We start from the raw sequence: 21,233 nt of genomic DNA, 5'->3' as shown, positions 1-21,233 counted from the left end.
GCAGGTCTGGATTTTAAGCCATCCTGTTTGGAAGGAGTTGAGGAGGAATCAAAAACAGGCATGTGGAACTTCCCTATAGGGGGCCACATAAACTGACAGATAAACTGAACCAGCACACGCAGAGCACCCGGCATATGCTCCCCCTGTAGCTCATCTCCTCGCCGTGTGCGCACATGCAACCTTCCGAAGTTGGGATCATGTCTTCAGTGTCCACATGGGCGGACGAGCTCAGAGAGGTTGAGCGGTTCCCCCCACAGGCACAGGGTTGGGAAGGACCTGCTAGGCACTCAGTGCCTGCTGCCCGTGTCAGCCGCATTCTGAGGGTGAGGCAGGGGGCCCCGAGATGTGTATTATTGATTAACTTTGTTCCTATGGCAGTATTCATGAAGAAATACTTTTGGTGTGAAGGCAAAGATTGTCCTCAACCTGGTTTTCAATGCAAGAGTCCAGAATTTACTGTAGGAATCATGGTGCATTATCACCACCTAGTGGTGTTCTGCCTGAATTACAGGTTCTCTCTGGGAAGAGGGAGTGGGGCTAGGATGGGAACACCTGAAAGGGAGAACTGCCAAGTGAGTCTGTTACCTCCTCCCAGCCCAGGCTCAGCCTCACACACCTGCATACACAGGTGCATGCACACATACAACATGCATGTACTCGCAAGACCCAGCAGGTGTCGATGGCTCGAGAACCCTGTTCCCACACAACTATGGGGGTTCTTCCTGTAACACAGATCCGATCTCACCATTCTTCCTCAGGCATTTCTGGGTCCACTCACAGAACTGGATTAACCTCCTTCCACGGGGTGGAAGCACCCAGTGCCGGACAGCTCTCTGGGAAGGCGTAATTCACAAGAAAACAACCCCAAACCACCATGCACAAAACTTATACAGAAGAAGGTAGAAGAGCTTCTTTGCAGACTTCCAGCTGCTAAGACCTTGGATCCTGATGTTCATCCAAGCTGAATCTGTTCCCTTCACTGCTGCTGGTCTGCCTTGCCGGTGCCCTGTGAGCAGCACCCCCCACCACCCCGCGCGCATCACGCATGCTCGTCGGGCCACTTCCGTGGGTTGAATTCCACTTAGGCTGATGCAGTTCAAAGCGAGAGCAACCTGCTCCCCAACCCCCTCCCCAGGCCCCTGTGGCAGAGCCCAGCCTTTTATACTCTTCACTCTCTCTGGTAGACATTTCCTCACGGTTTCTCCAGTAATCCAACTGATGTCTGCTCTCTGCTCTGGAGAGCATGCCTTTGAGGCTCTATTTCTGTCCTAGTCACCATCCTGTGCCTTGTGTTTGCACAATGCACGGTGCCGAGCAGGTGCTGCCATTTGTGGACATTGAATGGATGGACCAGTGAACTGCCATCTGCTCCACCAGCCTTTCCGAGGTACTCCGAGCCAGGTGCCTGCTCCCTCCCCTGTGTCCCCTCTGCCCTTTGAGCCTGCCTCATCCTGCCTTTCACAGGCTCCACGTAGTTAGTTGGCATTTCTGATTTTTGTGCTCAGACAGAACTCCCTGAGAGTTAGGACTGTGTTCTCAGGAACATCACTTCCCTTCTCCAAGGGGAGCCACGGGGTTGGGCACATGCTTGACGATAATTTCAACAGCCCCCTAGCTCAGTGGTGCCTGGGAGAAATACGTTAATTTGTTCATTCACCCATTCATGCATCCACTCATTCTTTATCCGTCAGTTTCTCCATCCGTCCATCCATTCATTCACTCACTCACTCATTGCTAATTCACATCCTCCCTGGATCTCCCCTGAGTGCTGACTCTGCACCAGCCCTTGCTCAGGCTGGAGTTTAGAGACACAGGATCTGTTAGCTGGTTTGCCTCCTGACCACTGACCCGTCACATACACTTCTCTCTCTCTCTCTTTCCCCCCAAGAGATTTTTGCTATAGGGTGTGTGTGCTTGCTGGAGAGAGAAAGAGAGAAAGAAAGTGAAAACAATCTCTTCTCCTCCATTCTCCTCTCAGGATTTTGGGCACACACATATATGCACCTGGTGTGAAGTTTAAGCCACTGGGTCCAGGACTTGAACCACAGTAGACCATGTGGGAGTCCAGCGATATAACCATTATGCCATCTGCTGGTCCCTACACCTCTCTTTTTAGTTACTCATTTATTACTTATTTACACCCTCTCCTTTTCACCTATTTACTGATTGGTTGGAGGAAGAGTAAGATAGACTCCCCAAGTGACTTAAGAACCACTCCCAGGCTCTGTACTGGTCTGTGATGGACACAGAGATCATTTCCAGTAAATTTTTGGGGGTCTCCCAGGAATCTGTAACATGCTTAGTTTCGGGTCAGCAAGGTAACAAAGTGGATAAGTGGGAACCTGGGTGGTTGGCAGCTCACCTAAAGGAAATGATGCAGATACGATAACACAGATGGTGGTAATGGGCCTCACAGGCATGAGGGAAGTGTCTTGGTGTTGACTGACAAATCGACACCTAAGTGTGACCTCTACGTCAAGGAGCCTGGTGGCCTTTGAAGACCCAGCAGACAGCAAAGCAATGGGCTCTGAGGGTGAGTTGGGGGGAAGAAGGGTGCCCGGGCACACCCCTTTCCACTCGTGCCATCCTCTGGGCACAGGGGCATTGCGGAAATCAGGATGCTGGCTGGGGGTGCTTACCCACTGGTCAGGGTCTGAGACCACCTCTGAATCGTGTCCCGGGTCAGCGTGGAGATGACCGTGTCCACCCTCCCTCTGTCTGGAAGGATGAAGAAGGCGGTGCCGTTGCCCTCGTAGTCCAGCTTCACCACTCGGCACGCGAGCTCTGGGTCGTAGAGGTGCATGATGGTGCTTGACTGGAACAGCATGGGCACCTCCACTGTGAGCGTCTCATTCACGTAGAAGTTCTGTACCCGAGACACTGGGTCAAAGGGCTGCGCCCACATGCCTGGGAAGAGCAGGGTGAGAGGAAGCGGGCGTCAGGACCTCAAGCTGCACAACACCCGGGGCAGCAGAGTGCCCGCTAACTGCCCTGCTGACCAGTGACACAGCAGCCTCCTGTGCACCTGGGACGCCCCCACGCCAGGTGCTGCAGTTTTCAGTAAGATGTGGAAACTCCCAGAAGTTAAAGCCTGTTCCATCCCCCACATTTGAGAATGCCTTGAAGAGTAGCTTCTAATCAGGGAAGAGGGGAGAGACCAGGAGGGCTCTGGTTCTTGGGTTTGGGTGGGGTTCACTTCAGCCAGACTCTGCCCTGGCCCCGGACTGGTGTGCGTCCTGGCTCAGAGGCCTCCTGAAGTAGAGCCAGACCTCAAGTCTAAACCTCAAGGTCTTGAGGGGGGCAAGAAGGAGACTGGGGATAGACCATTTGTTCCTCTTCATCCTGGACAGCCTGGCTGGCCCAGTGCATGGCACCCACTCTCCTGCAAGAGGCCCCTGACCCCCACGATGCAGACCCTCCTCTGGACCACATTTCCCAAATGCAAAGGAGAGTGAGATGATTCCTCAGGGTCACAGACGCCCACCCCCAGCTGGACCTCAGATTCCTGCTCCTCTGTTCCTTAGTGTCACCCTCCAGGCCACAGTTTGTCCTGAGATGGGGAACTCACTACCTTCACAGATGAGACTGTACCTGAGGGGAGGAAAATTATTTCTTACATTGAGCTTCAGCCCACCTGATTTTAACAGCACCCACGGAGCTTCTTCTGTCTGAGCCTGTTCCGGACAGCCCTGGGTCCACTCATGAGATGTTTGCATGCGCTGAGTCTCGACGGGGCCTACTCTGCTCTGGATTAAGGCTCCTTGGGTCTGGAGGTGACCAAGGACCCCGAGTCCAGAGGGTCTCATGACCTCAAGTCCTGAAGCCCTCACGTCACCACTTCCCAGCTGGGGCCACAGGTGGCCAGATATGGTTCCTGGCAGGGCCTTCTGCATCTCGCTGCCTGTGGGATTTATTCAGCGAGGCCACAAGTTCTGGGTCAGTCTCACACCTCTTCTAATGGCTGTGGATGGAGACGACAGGGAGAGGCTGGAAGGTGGAGAAGAGTGGCCTGTGCTCATGGAGCCTGTGGGCCCAAGAACTGTGCTGGGTCCTTCTGGAACAACCTACATACCCTCGGTGTCTGCAGACACGTGCAAACCCAGCATGGCCTGGTCTGTCTCTCAGTGAGGGAGAGAACTTGAGAGTTCTCAAACCCTCCTTCAAAGGAAATCTCAAGTCCTCAGACCTTGAGGGAGTGGTATTTTGCTAACTTTGTCCAACTTACAGAAAAAAAGAGAAAATATTTCTTATTGTTAGAACAGTATTTTTTTTCTTTTTTCTTTTTTTTGGAGAGATTTTCACTGTAGGGCGTGTGCGCTCGCCAGACAGACAGAGAGAGACATAGAGACAGAAAGTGAGAAATCACCCCCCAGGGGGGATGGTCACGCCGCAATCCCTTCTCCTCCATTCTCCTCTCGGGATCTTGGGCACGCACGCACACGCGCCCGGCCTGAGTTTTAAGCCACCGGGTCCAGGACACGAACCGCGGTCGACTATGTGGGAGTCCAGCGACGTAGCCATTACGCTAACTGCTGGTTCCCTAGAACAGTATTTTTTTATCCTCAAAATTTTGCTGCTTATTTTTTTATTATTATTAAATATTTCCCCCCTAGAAGCAAGTATAACATACCTAGTTTGACACCAAAGCCAAGGACAGAATTGGGTTAAAACCCTACTTCAAGGAATTTCTTCTCAGAAATTCTTAGAGGGCTGGTGGTAGGGAAACAAGAATTTATGAGGTGAAAACTAAGAAAGCAAGGATGATTTCTCCAGAAAATCTTTTAACTTTTTTTTTTTTTTTTAGGTTTTTGCCATACGGTTTGCATGCTCTCCAGAGAGAGACAAAGGGGGCAAGTGAGAAACCACCACTCCCACAAGGGGATGGCCACACCATAATCCCATCTCCATTCTCCTCTTGGGATTATGGGCATGCACATACACCTTGAATAATTTTTAAACTGCCATGTCTGGGACTCGAACTGTGGTTGGCCATGTGGGAATCCAGCAGTTTTACCACCATGTCACTTATGGGCCCCATTTAACAATACCTTTCTTTCTTTTTTTTAAAGAGGTTTTGGCTATAGGGTGTGTGTGCTCACCAGAGAGACAGAGAGAGGCAGAGAGACAGAAAGCAAGAAATCATCCCCTTCTGGGAGATGATCACGGCACAGTCCCTTCTCTGTTCTCCTCTTAGGATCTTGGGCATGCACGCACATGTGCCCAGCGTGGGCTTAAGCCACTGGGTCTAGGACTGGAAGCGTGGTTGATGATGTGGGAATCCAGCGACGTAGCCATTATGCCGTCTGCTGGTCCCTGAACAATATTTTTTATCTTCTCTAAAAAGAGTTGTCAAGACAGTCCACTAACTGAAGAACACACCAGGACATTTTACCTGCCCTTAATTTAGCGATAATAGCAACACCACTCTTCATTTCTATGATCACTCCTGAGTTGCTAGCATCATGCCCGCCTATCCCCCTCTCACCCCTAGCCTAACCAAGACTTGCTGACTAGTTCCATTGCATTGGAGAATGTCTGTGTGTGACAAGGCATTCTGTCACCACGTTCAGACGTCAGTCTCACTGGTCTGGTAACTGGGAGCTATGGCGTTCCAACTACATCACTCATGGTGTTCTAAGACTGCCAAGAACCAGTGTGAAGAACAACACCATGCCAGTGACTGCCCCGCCAGCTGCCCCGAGTGCCTGGTGAGCCCCTCTCTATACCTGGGTTTACTGGGCCCAATCCTGAGGCTGTTACCGGAAACTCCATGCAACCACTGTTGAGCTCCTTCCACCTGCCAAGCCCTATGCAAAGGCCCTGAGAGATGAGGACCCCGTGCCCAAGAGTGCACAGCCTTGTGAGAGAGACGGCCTGTGGAAGTTGTGTCAGAACAATTCTGGGCAAATGCTTCCAGCAGGCTACCTTCGCCTGGTCAGTCTCTCCCCCTGGCTGCCCTCTGAGGCTGTCATGAGGTTCCAAGAATTGTGGGAGAATGGACAAGGCTGAAAGGCAGGCGGAGGGGGCTCACTGAGATGCTAAGTCGGTCTGGGCGATAGGGGCTGTGGGGGAGGTGGGAACAGTTGGTGGTTGGGAGACCCTGACTGAGGGCCAGGGAGGAGAGCAGGGGCCTGTGTGGAGTCTTTGCCGGGGACGGCTATGAGGATCCTGAATGTTGTTCAGAGACACAGTAAGCCTAGTTACTGGTTTTGTTTGTTTAGCTTGGCTGTTCAACTGGCATTTCTTGGACCCTGATGGATTAGCTGAAATTGAGCTACTTGGTTCCTGGGTTACAAGATGATCACCACAAGGAGGCACGGGTGAACTGTAGAGGATGAGATGAGAAGCACAGCGTTGTTTTTGAGGGAATCAGGGAAGGCTTTACAGGGGAAGTGACTTTGGAGCTAAGACTCGAAAAGCTGGAAGATATTTTAGGCAGCCAAATAAATCAAGGGAGGGTCTGGGGCACAGAAGGGTCATGGGCTTTGTGGAAGGCAGAGCAATGGCCTCCCAAGGAAACCCATGTCCTAATCCCTAGAATGTATAAATATGGCAAGTTCTGTGTCAAGGGGGAATTACATTTACAGATGGAATCACAGCAGCTGATCAGGTGGCCTTGGGGTGGGGAGAGGTCCTTGGTTATCCAGGTAGGACCAGTGTGATCATGAGGTTCCTTGTGAGTGGAAGAGGAGGGCAGGAGAGGCAGGGCAGAGACAGGACTGAGGGCAGCAGAGGCTAAAGCAATACGATTACTGGCTTTGAAGATGGAAGGGGTCTTGAGCCAAGGCATGCAAGGGGCTTCTAGAAACTGGAAAAGGCTCAGAGACACCTGTCTTAGAGCTTTCAAAAGGAGCCAGCCTCGCCAAACTCTGATTCGGCCCAGTGACTCATTTTGAATTTTGACCTCCTGAACTGGAAGATAATACATTTGTGTTGTTTCAAGCCACCAAGTCTGCAGTAACCTGTTACAGCGACACCCAGAGGCTGATGCAGGCTTCCGTGGAGACAGGCACATTGAGGACGTGCCTGTCTCCACGGGACTCGGTGTGGTTGGAATCTGTGTGCGTCTGTCTATTTGTCGTGTGTTGGGAGCGGGGAGGAGGGCCAGTGTTGAGACACGGGGTTGGGAGGACAGCTTTCAGTTCTGGCACCATGAACGTTCTGGGAGGGGGCCTGCACACCGTAAGATATCTAACAGCCTCCCTGGCTCTGCCCACTTCATGCCAACAGTACATTCCACCCCTTCCCAGCTGTGACTACCAAAAATGTCACCAGACCTTGCCACGAGTTCCTGGGAGGGTAGACGGAGCCTCCTCGGTTGAGAACCTCTAGACAGAGGTGTCTGGACTCTATTACCAGGGGTAACACCTCACTGTTAAAATGATCTGAGGTGAAGAGTGCTTGTTAATAATATAGATTCTAGGGCTTTTTCACAGGTTTTGCTTCAGCTGGTCTGGGTGGGCTTTGGAATCTATACTTTCAATGAGTCTCCCTGGAGATTTTGAATGAACAGGCACTTTGGAAAACCCTGTGTCAGAAACCCTGAAGTTTCTTTGAGGAAGGACTAGGCAGAGCTGGCGGTGTGGGCAGGATGGCTTCAGGGGCACCTGGGAGTTTGCGAGGCAGGGGCTGGGTTCATTCTGGGCCCTATTCTCAGCCCCTGGTCCATGGCCTGCCTTGCTGCCAGTGCTTAGTCAATATTTGTAAATTGCCAGGCAGCCAGAATCCATGTGGTTACGTGTATGAGCCTCAGACCAACCCTTCAGAGCCTGGGGGAATTGCTCAACTCTTCTGAGAGTCATTTGGATCATTCAAAAAATTGTGTAATTCTGAATCAGCAGATGGTGTAATGGTTACATCACTGGACTCCTACATAGTTAGCCAGGGTTCGAGTCCCTGAGCTGGTGGCTTAAAACTCACTCTGGGCACATGTGCGTGCATGCCCCAAATCCCAAGAGAATGGAGGAGAAGGGATTGCAGCATGGTCATCCCCCCTGGGGGTTGATTTCTCACTTTGTGGCCTCTCTCCATCTCTCCAGCAAGCTCATGCGCCCTGTAGCAAAAAACTCTTAAAAAAAAAAAAGAGAGAGAGAGAGAGAGAGAGAGAGAGAGATTCTACCTTCCCAACAGGACTGGATATAGGAGACCCCCGAATGCAAATGCACTTTGTAAAGTCAAAGGTTTTGCCCAAGAGTGTGCCCTGGATTCAGATGGCTGTTACTACTCCTGGTGAAAGGGGTCTTGTCAGAATGGAGGTGTCTGTGGGGTACCTTTGAAGAAGATGTAGTTGACCAGGATGACACCTGGGCTCTCCACGTCTGAGAACAAGTCCTCAATTTCTCCCTGTGTCTTATTCTTGATGTACTCTTTGATCTGTCTGCTGGCTTTAGCTCCATCCTGGAAATCTGCGGCCAAAACCTCCGACTCATAGTACTTCTTGATGTCAGCTGAGAACGACTCCAGCGGCTCCAGGCTGCGGTCATAGAACAAGGTGGTGCCCAGGGTCATTTCTAAGCTGGTTTCTGACTCCCTGAGGAGATTGAGGAGGTGCTGAAAGCGCTGGTGGATCTCAGTCTCAGAGATCTCGGTGATGTTGAAACCTAGGCCCTGGAGAAGCTGGGTCCGCGTGGGGCCGTAAGTGCCTAGGGACAGCATTGCTAAGGCTATAGAGATGCTCACAGGGGAGATAAAGACGTTCCTGTCGGGAGCCAGGGACACTAGGTGCTTGAACAGGCTGAAGGCGAAATCAACGTTGGTTGGAGCCAGGCCCCGGTGAGGGCTCCTGATGTTCACATTAGCAGCAGAGTCCTGAGCCTGGATGGTCCAGAGACAACTGGTGGACAGCCAGAAGAGACAGGTGTACCAGACAAGTGTCATTGTCCAGTGTGGCCAGGTCCTGTCAAATCAGGAATGCTTATTAGATGATGTGATGGCCTCTGAGTCACTGAGGCATGGTTATCTCATTTTCAGGACTTGAACATCACAATGAAAGAACTATATATATATATCAGACATATACAGACTACTCAGCAATGTCAACAGCATAAAATTCTTCTCAAGTTCATATGGGGTATCTCTAGGATATGTGACCATATGTTAGGCCACATATCAAGTCTCAATCGATTTTAAAAAATGAATACAAAGTATCTTCTCCAATCACGATAGGATGAAGTTAGAAATCAATAATGAAGAAAACTAGAAAATTCACAAAATATGGAAATTGAACAACATACTCTTAACTAATGTGTCAAGGAATATGTCAAAAGAGAAATTAGAAAATATTCAGAGAAAAATGAAAATAAAAACATAGCATAGGGATCAGCAGTTGGCGTAATGGCTATGTCACTGAACTCCCATGTAGTCTATAGTGATTTGAGTCCCAGACCCGGTGACTTAAACTCATGCCGGGTGCATGTGCATGTGTGCCCAAGATCCCGAGAGGAGAATGGAGGAGAAGGGATTGTGGCGTGACCATCCCCCCTGGGGGGTGATTTCTTGCTTTCTGACTCTCTGTCTCTCTGTCTCTCTCTGCCTGTCTGGTGAGCGCACACGCCGTGCACCCTGGCAAAAACCTATCCAAAAAAAAAGAAAGAAAGAAAAGTACGATGAAAAAAATTGTATGCCAACCATTTAGAAAACCTAGGTGACCAAATTCCTAGGAACACAAAGTGTAACAACACTAAACCACAAAGGAATATGAAATTAGAATAGGCAGATAACTAGTGTGGGGACTAAAGCAGTAATTAAAACCTCATGACCCAGCCACAGGAATACAGATGGTGGGCACAACTCTGCTATTCTGCAGCCTCATGGAGGACCCATTCAGATCCTGGATTGACCTGGAACATGCTAGGTGTGCACATGCATACCTGCAGCTCTGGCTGGCTGAAGGACAGTATGTGGAGAGGATTATGGCTTGACAAAACCCTGCTGTGAATGCCTATCCCCACCCCATCTTCTCCATAAAATAAACAACCAAAACAAAAACATAAAAAGTAAAAAAGCCTTTCCAACAAAGAAAATCCCTGGACCTTATTGGGTCACTGGTGAATTTACCAAATTTTCAAAGAAAAGTTCACATTGATCTTTCTCGACTTTTCCAAAAATTGAAAAGGAGGGAAATGCTGCTTAATGTAGTCAGCAAAGGCAGCATAACTGGCCAGAAGATACCACCAAGGAAAAGAACACTAGATGGGGCAGCAGATGGTGTGGTGTTAAGGTGCCAGATTGCCACGTGACTGACCATGATTCAAGTCCCATATCTGGTGGCTTGAAAATCACACTGAGCACATGTGTGCGTGTGCACAAACTCCCAGGAGGAGAATGGAGGAGGAGCAATTATGATGTGACCATTCCTCCTAGAGGGTGATTTCTCACTTTCCCTGTCTCTGTGTCTTTCCCTGTCTGTCTCTGGCAAGCACATACACCTTATGGCAAAACCCTAAAAATACATACATACATGCATACATACATACATTAAAAGGAAACACACAAACATACAAGCAAGCAACCAAAAGAAAACAAGAGGCTAATATTGTTTATAAACTTGGATGCAAAAATTCCTAGAAACATATAAACAAACCAAATTCACTAGCACATTCAAAAGAATTAGACACTGTGATCAAGCTGGATTCAATTCTGGAATGCAAGGATAGTTCAATATATGAAAATCAATGTAATATACCATATTAACAGAATGAAAGGAGAACATTACATGATCTGATATGTAGAAAATCTTAAATATTCAGTAATAACAACAAAACCCAACCCAAACAAAACAAACCCCAGAAAACCTGTCAGAACTAATAAACAAATTTTGAAAAGTAAAACCATATGAAATGAACACAAAAAGTCAGGCCCATTTCCAAGCACTAACAAGAATAAATAACATGAAAAGTAAATTCTAAAAATTGCATTTACAATAATATCAGAAAAAAATAAAATATTTAAAAATTAACAAAGACGGGTCAGCAGATGGCATGGAGGGTAAGGTGGCTGGATCTCACATGGCCAACTGCACAACTGAAATCCTGGACCTGAAGGCTTGAGAAATATTCCAGGCATGTGTGTGTGTACGTACCCAAAATCCTGAATGAAAATGGTGGAGGAAGAATTTCACCATGGTCAACCCCTTTGGGTGAGCGCTTTCTCACTTTTCCTCTCTCTCTGTATCTCTCTGTCTTTGGTGAGTGCATGCACCTCTAACAAAACAAACAAACAAACAAACCAAGGAGGTGAGAGATTGTGTACTGAAAAATACAAAACAATGTTGAAAGAAGTTTTAAGAGACATGAATGAATGGACCCTGCATTCATGGATTGGGAGAAAATATTGTTAAGATGGCAATGCTACTCGATACAATCTATAAATTCAGTGCAGTTCTCATCAGAAACGAAAGTTGGAAGTCTCACATGTCCTTATTCCAAAATTTATTATAAAACTATAATAATAACAGTGTGGTGTGGGACCAGCACATGGCATGGGTCAAATTGCTGAACTCCTACATGGCCAACTGCAGTTTGAGTCCTCCACCTGGTGGCTTGCTTTCTCACTTTCCCCCTCTCTCTCTTTCTCTCTCTGGTAAGCGTGAGTGTGTGTGCCCTATAGCAAATTTTAAAAAATGATAATGGAGATTCAGCAGGTGGTGTAATGGTTACATTGCTGGACTCCCATGTAGTTGACTGCAGTTCAAGTCCTGGACTTGGTGGCTTAAAACTCATGCCAAGCACATGTGTGTGCATGCTCTAGACCTAAAAGAATGGAGGAGAATAGGTTGTGGCATAAACAAGCAAACTATGACTTGAGTGTGGAGAATCTGGAATTATGTGCATTACTGACAGGAATGTAAAATGCTACAGCAATGTGAAAGTGGTTTCTCAAAGAATTAAGATAGAAATATCATTTGATCCAATAATTCTACTTTGGCCATATGCACACAAAAAAACTGAAAACAGAAACTTTAACAGGTATTTGTTTACTGAAGTCATAAGAAATTGTTTGCCACAGTAAGATGATCAATGAGAGCAACCCAAATGCCCCTTGAGGGATAAATGAATAATCACAATAGGGTATAGACATATGATATTAAGCCTTGAAAAGGAATGGTATTCTGATATACACTACAACACGACTAAACCTTGAAGACATTATGTTACGTGAAATACGCCTGGCAGAAAAGAACTCAATTTGTATGATTCCATGACTAGATTAGTCAAATACATTGGGACTTTGAGATGAAAGTAAAAATGTCGTTATCTAGGGCTGGGAGAAGGGAGGAGTGAGAAGTTATTTAATGGGTATGAAGTCTCAGTATGGAATGGTAAAAATGTTCTGTACACTTAAAAATGGTTAAAAATTTGAGACATTTTTTCACAATGAAAAATTAAGGGAAAGATGAAATGCAAACCAATAAAAAAATGTTTGGTAAATGACAGTCAGGGTCAGAATCAATAAGTGAAGGGATCAGCAGTTAGCGTAATGGCTATGTCACTGGACTCACATGTAGTCAACCACGGTTCGAGTCCCTGACCCTGTGGCTTAAACTCATGCAGGGTGCATGTGCGTGCGTGCCCAAGATCCCGAGAGGGGAATGGAGGAGAAGGGATTGCGACGTGGCCATCCCCCCCGGGGGATGATTCTCACTTTCTGTCTCCTTGTCTCTCTCTGTCTTTCCTTATGGGAAAAGCAGATCCTGCTGTATCAACCCAGCTGTGGAACCAGACACTTTGGGGAGGGGGCTGGGAACCCCCAAATAATCAGTGCCTAATTAAATTCGGCCTAATGCTGTCTCCATATGTAGTGAACTGTAAGCTAACTTAACGTATAATCTAACTAAAAGGAATGGTAATAATAATATAATATTACTATTATTTTAAAAGAAATTTTTCCATAGGAAGGTGCACTTTCCAGAGAGAGAAAGAGGAGAGAGAGAGATCCCTCCCCATGGGGAATGGTCATGCTGCAATCCTTTCTCCTCCACTCCTCTCTCCTTTCTGGATATTGGGCATGCACACAAACATACCTAGTGAGTTTTCCATGCTGTCAGGTCTGGGACCAAAACCATGCAGTCGGCCATGTGGGACCCAGTTGCTGACTGCAGTTCAAGTCCTGGACTTGGTGGCTTAAAACTCATGCCAAGCACATGTGTGTACATGCTCTAGACCTAAAAGAATGGAGGAGAATAGGTTGTGGCATAAACAAGCAAACTATGACTTGAGTGTGGAGAATCTGGAATTATGTGCATTACTGACAGGAATGTAAAATGCTACAGCAATGTGAAAGTGGTTTCTCAAAGAATTAAGATAGAAATATCATTTGATCCAATAATTCTACTTTGGCCATATGCACACAAAAAAACTGAAAACAGAAACTTTAACAGGTATTTGTTTACTGAAGTCATAAGAAATTGTTTGCCACAGTAAGATGATCAATGAGAGCAACCCAAATGCCCCTTGAGGGATAAATGAATAATCACAATAGGGTATAGACATATGATATTAAGCCTTGAAAAGGAATGGTATTCTGATATACACTACAACACGACTAAACCTTGAAGACATTATGTTACGTGAAATACGCCTGGCAGAAAAGAACTCAATTTGTATGATTCCATGACTAGATTAGTCAAATACATTGGGACTTTGAGATGAAAGTAAAAATGTCGTTATCTAGGGCTGGGAGAAGGGAGGAGTGAGAAGTTATTTAATGGGTATGAAGTCTCAGTATGGAATGGTAAAAATGTTCTGTACACTTAAAAATGGTTAAAAATTTGAGACATTTTTTCACAATGAAAAATTAAGGGAAAGATGAAATGCAAACCAATAAAAAAATGTTTGGTAAATGACAGTCAGGGTCAGAATCAATAAGTGAAGGGATCAGCAGTTAGCGTAATGGCTATGTCACTGGACTCACATGTAGTCAACCACGGTTCGAGTCCCTGACCCTGTGGCTTAAACTCATGCAGGGTGCATGTGCGTGCGTGCCCAAGATCCCGAGAGGGGAATGGAGGAGAAGGGATTGCGACGTGGCCATCCCCCCCGGGGGATGATTCTCACTTTCTGTCTCCTTGTCTCTCTCTGTCTTTCCTTATGGGAAAAGCAGATCCTGCTGTATCAACCCAGCTGTGGAACCAGACACTTTGGGGAGGGGGCTGGGAACCCCCAAATAATCAGTGCCTAATTAAATTCGGCCTAATGCTGTCTCCATATGTAGTGAACTGTAAGCTAACTTAACGTATAATCTAACTAAAAGGAATGGTAATAATAATATAATATTACTATTATTTTAAAAGAAATTTTTCCATAGGAAGGTGCACTTTCCAGAGAGAGAAAGAGGAGAGAGAGAGATCCCTCCCCATGGGGAATGGTCATGCTGCAATCCTTTCTCCTCCACTCCTCTCTCCTTTCTGGATATTGGGCATGCACACAAACATACCTAGTGAGTTTTCCATGCTGTCAGGTCTGGGACCAAAACCATGCAGTCGGCCATGTGGGACCCAGTTGCCTTAACCACCACACCACTGACTGGCCCAAGAGTATATTCTTGTAACTAGTAACGGAGTCTCAGCCAATCATAGCAGTCAAACTTTCATCCAATGACAGACTAAAAAGTGCTTCGGCATTCTGAAAAAGGCAAATGCTAATCTGTAACCAACCAGGCTTCTCTTGTATGTCATTTTCTTTTTCTGCCTGTAAATATTGCCTGTCCACATTGCTGAGTGGAGCTCAAAGATTCAGAGAACTGTCCAATGTCTGAATCTTTTTCTTTTCTCCCTCAAGCCCTGCTACATCGAGTTAGTGTAAAGTTTTTCTGTTAACAGATTGGTGTCAGAAGTGGGATGTGACACAGCCCTCCAGTGAGCTCCAACAGCATGAAGTGACCGAGGGAAGGTCTCTGCAGAGTCCGTTGGGCTCCATGTCCTCTTGCAGCATGGGAGTCATGAGGGAGTTCTCTATTTAATTTGAGCCCCAAGGATTTGTGTTTAGAGCTCTCCAATTTATTTGAGCAATGTTTTCTGGACTGGATCCAGGATTGAACTGATTAAAAAAATTAACCGAATTTGATCTAGTTAGAGGCCTCCGACAGGAATCTTTTGGAACAATGTTTCTCTAAATCTAAAACTTGCTAGATTCCAGGAGTGTATTCAGTTCAGTAAGGTCCCTTCTTATTATATATGGTCATAATTCCCTTTACTATATGCTGTAAAATGACCACCAAAAACGTAGGTTTCTCACTGGACCTCATTCAGGAACTATGCAGACTTCCTGGTGAGCAAATGTAACAGACTTATGCTCATATGCCACTAGGGGGCCCTCTTTTCCAGCCTCTGACAGCCTATATCTGGTCTGAGGAGGTTTTACATTACTTTGTGTTGCCTCCTCACTGGTTTGGATCCTGCTATCTGGCCTGGCTCACTCCTGCCTTCTGGGTAGCTTCCCCAGAGAGTTTCCATTATAGCTCCCATAATCAGAGACCGAAGTGACCAATCCTGAAAATTAGTAGCCACCACAAAATAGATACAGATAACTTAGTTTCCACTAAGGAAAGATTCCCATGGGGTATCTGGGAGTTCACTTTTGGTAGTCGTAGGGCACCAAATGAATGGAATTTAAAGCTAATTCATACGTTAGGAAAAAAAATCTTGGATTTGCTAGCCAATGAGTTCTCCAAACGGTTCAGACAGTCAGAAGCCATTTTCCAAAAGGTGAATGAGAATATTTAAGTTGAACAAAAATATTTATTGGAACATCACAAAGGTTTAGATCTCCTCTTTGCCCATGTTGGGGGCTTATGCACGGTGCTGACAAAACTGAATGCAGTACTTACCTTTTCTCTGATCTTACTCTTACAGAAAGCCTCGTTTAAAATATTGCTCTTTCTCTAGACACTGCCACCAGACACCTGAACACATTTCTCAGGGGAAGATGCCTTTATGAGAGTAGCTATCAACTAGCTTGCAGGCATCCCGAATGGAGAAGGCAAACTTGGCAATTCCAGTTTTCCAGTCTACGCTTCTTTCATTTAAATGTCCGGGTCACTATATTTGTGTTACTAGGCTAACTGCAAAAATAGATAACCTTGGGACCAGCAGTTGGTGTAATGGCTATGTCGCTAGACTCCCATGTAGTCAACTGTGGTTCAAGTCCCGGACCCAGTGGCTTAATTAAACTCAGGCCAGGCGCGTGTGCATGTGTGCCCAAGATCCTGAGAGGAGAATGGAGGAGAAGGGGTTGCGGTGTGGCCATCCTCCCTGGCAGGTGATTTCTCGCTTTCTGTCTCTCTGTCTCTGTCTCTCTCTGTCTTTCTGACAAGTGCATGTGCTCTATAGCAAAAACCTCCAAAAAAAAAAAAGAAAAGAAAACCTTTAAATAATACTATTTTAACTGTAAATGATGGTCCTCAATTGGCACCATGCCACAATCAAAGACTAAGACTGATTGGACTCAAATACTGTTGAGTTATCTCTATTACCTGAATCGTGAGTTGATTTTCATCAGTTCGGTTTATGGAAACTCTTGTTAAGGAGCGTACTTCAGTTTCTTGGTATTATTCTCCTGAGGGCCATCATAATAGTTTTCCTGACGGTCTGTACCCCCTCCAGAATCTTAAATACTCACATGCGGCCCTCCTCTGCAGATGGAATAATCTCCATACGGCTATAATTGTGAATTCCATATTGAGACCAAAGAAGTCAATTATGACGGTGACAGAAAGTGGTGGCAGTACCCAAAGTTTTAGTGAATCTCTCAAAATTAAGAGGCCGACCAAACAAGGGGAATTATGAAATTAAACTGTATTTGGCCCAAAGTTGCCTCCATATGTAGTGAACTGTAACCTCATTTAATATTTAACAAACTGCAACTCGACTCAAAAGTACATTCTTGTAGCAAAGCCAAGCCTTGGTCAATCATAGCAGCTGAACTTTCAGCCAGTCTGAGGCATCCAGTAGGTTCAAATAAAGCAAACCTTGAACTGTGTCCAAGCTACATCTACACATTACTTTCATTTTCTGTCTTCCAGTACTGCCTGCCTGTGTTGCTGGATGGGGCTCTCTGAAGATTTCCTGAAGCTGCCCAATTCTTTGCTCAAATCGACTCTGCTAATTTTATTACAGTTTTCTGAAGTTTGTCTTTTTAATAGGTGCACTCTGAGTATGAGAACCACTGGTCTCTGGAACAGTCTGGAAAGCCATTCTCTGGCATTATTCCAAAACTCGCCAGAAACTCTAGCGAACAGGTGCAAATAGCCCCCCAGCCTCCTGGAGCCCTTTCCACACTCCCTCTGTCTCCCTCAGTTCAGTGTGGGTGGTAGAAAAACAGCCCTGCTGGCTCCTCTGAGTCCCCCAGTTCTCTATGTTGATGATAGATGTAGGTGGGACCCCTGCCCCTACTCCTTCCTAGCTGCTGGGCTTTATTGGAGTCTCCCCCAGATCAGCTTTTGGCGTGGATTTCTGGGTTCTCAGGACAATTTTTTATGGGTTTGTGGTAGCCAAGCTGGATGAGGACCCCAGTGCTGCTATTGGTGAACTAGTGATGGGGCAGACTGTCTAAACTCTGCCGTTTCCTCAGCGTAAAAGGAGCCGAAGCTATGTCCGCAGCTAGCCTTGCTCTTCCTGGCTTGACTCCCCTCCAGTCCCAGCGCGCAGCCCAGTTAAGGGCTCTCCATCGCTTCTGGCACTCGGCAGTGGTCCCTGCCTGGCCTCCCTGCCTCCCCTCTGCAGTCAGCTGAGCTTCTCAACTTCAAGTGGATCAGCCAATCAGTCGTTCTCCAGCTGAGAAGCTTTCAGTGGCTCCTGATTGCCCACAGATGAAGCCAAATTGTACTAACATGACCCGAGGATCCCCATGACCCAGTCCCTGGTGACAGCCTTGCCCTCGGTTTCAAACCTGGCCCCTTACAGTTGCAGCTACAGCAACACTGGTGGCGGGGTTATCTCAGCACGTATCAGGCGTTTATCTCTTCCAGGGTCGGATCAGGGCAGGGTAGGTCATTTCAGTGTCCAGTGTTTGCTGAACCTGGCCCTGGGCTGGGACTGGGACAAAGATGGGCCTGTCCTGGCCATGCACCATATGGTTCCACTCTCGAGGCCCGTCCCCTCTCTGCCTTGCCTGGCTTACTCCCCTTTGACCTTTGACACTCTGGTCCCCGATCACCACCTCTGGGAAGCCCCCCTTCTGAACTTCTCTGTTGCTGACCCTTTTATACCCAGTAAACTCTTTGCTTAGTCCTGGTCACTGCCACCCCATCTGTGACCCCCTCTTGGGCAAGAACCCTGTGCAGCATGAAGTCTTGTGCAGGGAGGGCTTCCCTTCCTTCCTGCTGTCTCTGGGGTGACTGTGCACCTCATCCCTTCCTGTACTAATCCTCTCCACCTGCTGGGACCAGAGGTGGTGTAGTGGTTAAGGTGCTGGACTCCCATACAGTTGACTGCGGTTTGTGGCCTGAACTTGGCAGTGTGGAACACTCCCTGAGTGTGTGTGTGCGCGCGCAAAATCCCTAGAGGAGAATGGAGAAGGGATTGCGGCAGGGCCATCCCCCTGGGAGGGGGGGGGTGTGATTTCTCACTTTTTGGCTGGTGAATGCACGTGCCCTACAGCAAAAATCTCTCAGAACAAAACCAAACCAAACCCTCACCTGCCTAACTACATTGCTGTAGGTGTCAGTCATGGCCAGGATCAACGCCTGGCTCATGTGGCCTTACTTAATAGCGCATTCTGAGGCCCGGTTTACAGGTGAGAAAACTGAGGCCCAGGGAAGGAGAGGAACCCATCAGAGCTGGCTCCCAAGCCCAGTAGCTTCTCCAGACACTGCCCCCACCACCCTCGGGTCAGCCTCTTTCACCTGGGCATTGCCCCTCACTGGCCTTCAGGTTTGTTCATACTTGGTTTTTGCTTCAAGTTCTCTACTCCTTAAACTAGTTTGTAAAATTTATATTTAGGAATTTTCTATTTCATCTAGGTTTTCAAATTTAATACCCTTTCATTATTATTTTAAAATTACTGTCTTATATCAGTAGTTCTTTTCCTTTTGGCTCTACTATTTACATATTTTCTCTTAAGTTTTGTGGGGATATCTGTCTTGCTAATGAATCTGTTCAAAGACTGGCAGTCTGATTTCAGGCCCTGGGCCATGTCATTCTGCCTGTCTCTGCAGGAAGAAAAATGATGAGTAAAACAGGTCTTCGAAAGAACCCAGCCGTACACAGACACAGCCCGTCCGTGTAGTCGTGCATTTCAAGTCCATCCCCTTGCTCCTCATTTCTGAAGAGACTGAAATACTCACTGCAGTCTGTCTACCCAGACCCTCACGGGCCAGCTGCGGTCCAGGCCCTCTGTCCTCAGACCTCATAAGTGGGTAGACTGGCACTATCTGTATTACTTTTCCCAGGTCACTGAGCAAGGAGCCATGGCAGAGAGGGGTCTGTGGATTCTGGAGAACGCCCTCTGCACTGCTCGCCGGGCACTGCCCCCACCTCTGAGTCAGTCTCTTTCCTCAGGGGCGTTGCCTCTAGCTGGTCCATCCCGGCTCTTAGACTCCCACTCGGGGCTGAGGTCACACTGTTCCACTGGGCTTGGGAACACCAGTGGGGGACATAGTGGGAATGGCTCCTGGCTCCAGCCCATAGCACCAGCTCCAGACAGGCAGGAGCCCAAGAGACAGCAAAATCCCTGTGGGTGACTCACAGACTCTAGGAAATCCTCTGTGGGGGGGTTGCTTTCTACCATCACTGGCTTCCCTATAGTCAGTGCCATCAAAACACAGGGAAACCAGAAGCGAGTGTTGTCCTCACTTGTCTGGAGGGCCTGTGGGGACAGTCTGGGGTGTAACTCACAGGCTGCAGTGGGCCTGGGCTGCTCTCGTGGGCTCGGGCTGCTCCCGTGGGCTCGGGCTGCTCCCGTGGGCTTGGGCTGCTCCTGTAGGCTTAGTCCTGCCGTCCTGGATCCCAGCCTGTGTACAGTCAGCTGCAGGACGTTGCCTGCTAAATCTTGTTTGCCAGCTTCCCTGCTGGTTAATGGTTAGAGGGGGGGCCAGTAGTCATCTCCATTCAGTGATCCCCTCCCTCCAGCCTCTAACCAATGGGAGACTTGCCCAAGAACTCGGTAAACACAACAATACACAGACTAACTTTCCTGTATTCAATCCAATATCAAAATGTGGCTGAAGTTGCATAACTGCTTGTGGTGGCTCTGTGACATTGGGCAGAGAAGTCATGGTGCTCTTATCAATGTGAAGGCTTGGGCATTTGTGAAAAACCAGGTGCTTAACCCCAGCTCTGAGGACAAATCAGGCAAGACCCTGCCTTCAAGGGGGGCTCAGTCTGCTGGGAGAGACAGACATGGAATATTAATCAGGTAAGTGTTTCCCATGGCTGATCTCACTTAATTTTCACTATGACTTCAGGAAGTGGGCACCATTACCATCACTCCTCTTTAGATGAAGAACAGGCATTTGGAGACTAAGTGAGCTCCCCTTGGGATTCAAGTCTACAACCATTAGACAAGTGTAGGAACTTCTCTTCTCCACATTTGTACCCACCTATTCTCCTTTGATCATGGATGACAAACATCAAACTCAAACCACCATAAAGCAAAAAAGATATATTTATTGAGTCTCATGAATCAGAGTTCCAAAGGGTGGGAAGTTTCTGGTATGGCTGAAATCAGGGGTCATAGAAGTGCCAGAGGGTGCATGCACAAGAGAAAGAGAGGAAGAGAGGGAGAGAAGGAGAGAGGGAGAGAGAGAAAGAACCCCAACAGGGTCTAGTTGTGTGTAATTCCCATCCCCCCCCAATTTTTTATCCCTGCAGGATCCTGGGCATGTACATATGCCTAATGTGAAGCCAGTGGGACCAGAATTTGAACCCTGGTCAGCCACATGGGATCTGACTTTCTCTGCACAGTGTCTAACTGATGTGGTGGTAGCGTGTCTTATGGTTTCCTTTTTTTAAAAAAATTAATAGTTTTTTAATTTTATTTATTATTATTATTTTAAAATTTACTATAGGGCATGTGTGTTTATGAGAGAGAGAGAGAAAGTGAAAAAGCAAGCCACCAGGTCCAGGACTTGAATGGCAGTCGGCCATGGGGGAGTCCAGTGTCCTGACCATCACACCACCTGCTGGCCTCCTGTTTCCTTTTTAGCCCAAGAATAAGTTAGTAATATGCCATTTAGTTTATTTAGAATTCAGGATATTCTTCTTCTTCTTCTTTTTTTTTTCTCTAACTACTAAATTT

General features: G+C 47.2%; 1 protein-coding gene across 3 annotated transcripts in view; it reads right to left on the bottom strand.

The window, feature by feature from the left end:
- The window catches only part of SERPINA6 (serpin family A member 6), a 29,224-nt gene extending 9,210 nt beyond the window's left edge, over positions 1 to 20,014 (bottom strand). For 2 of the 3 annotated variants that reach the window (XM_014582900.2, XM_006165388.3), the window contains exons 1-3: positions 19,832 to 20,013; positions 8,271 to 8,896; positions 2,640 to 2,907 (exon numbers count right to left, since the gene is read on the bottom strand). In XM_014582900.2, coding sequence (XP_014438386.1) covers positions 2,640 to 2,907; positions 8,271 to 8,877 — 875 coding nt within the window. In that variant the 5' untranslated portion in view covers positions 8,878 to 8,896; positions 19,832 to 20,013. Of the gene's footprint in view, positions 1 to 2,639; positions 2,908 to 8,270; positions 8,897 to 19,831 lie in introns of all 3 variants that reach the window. The other variant, XM_027767081.1, reaches the window with a different exon arrangement.
- Positions 20,015 to 21,233: the final 1,219 nt, after the last annotated feature.

The sequence above is a fragment of the Tupaia chinensis genome, unplaced genomic scaffold (assembly GCF_000334495.1).
Source record: "Tupaia chinensis unplaced genomic scaffold, TupChi_1.0 Scaffold143913_1, whole genome shotgun sequence".
NCBI lineage: Eukaryota > Metazoa > Chordata > Mammalia > Scandentia > Tupaiidae > Tupaia > Tupaia belangeri.
The sequence above is the reverse complement of the archived record's forward strand: the minus strand, read 5'-3'. Positions and strand labels throughout refer to the sequence as shown.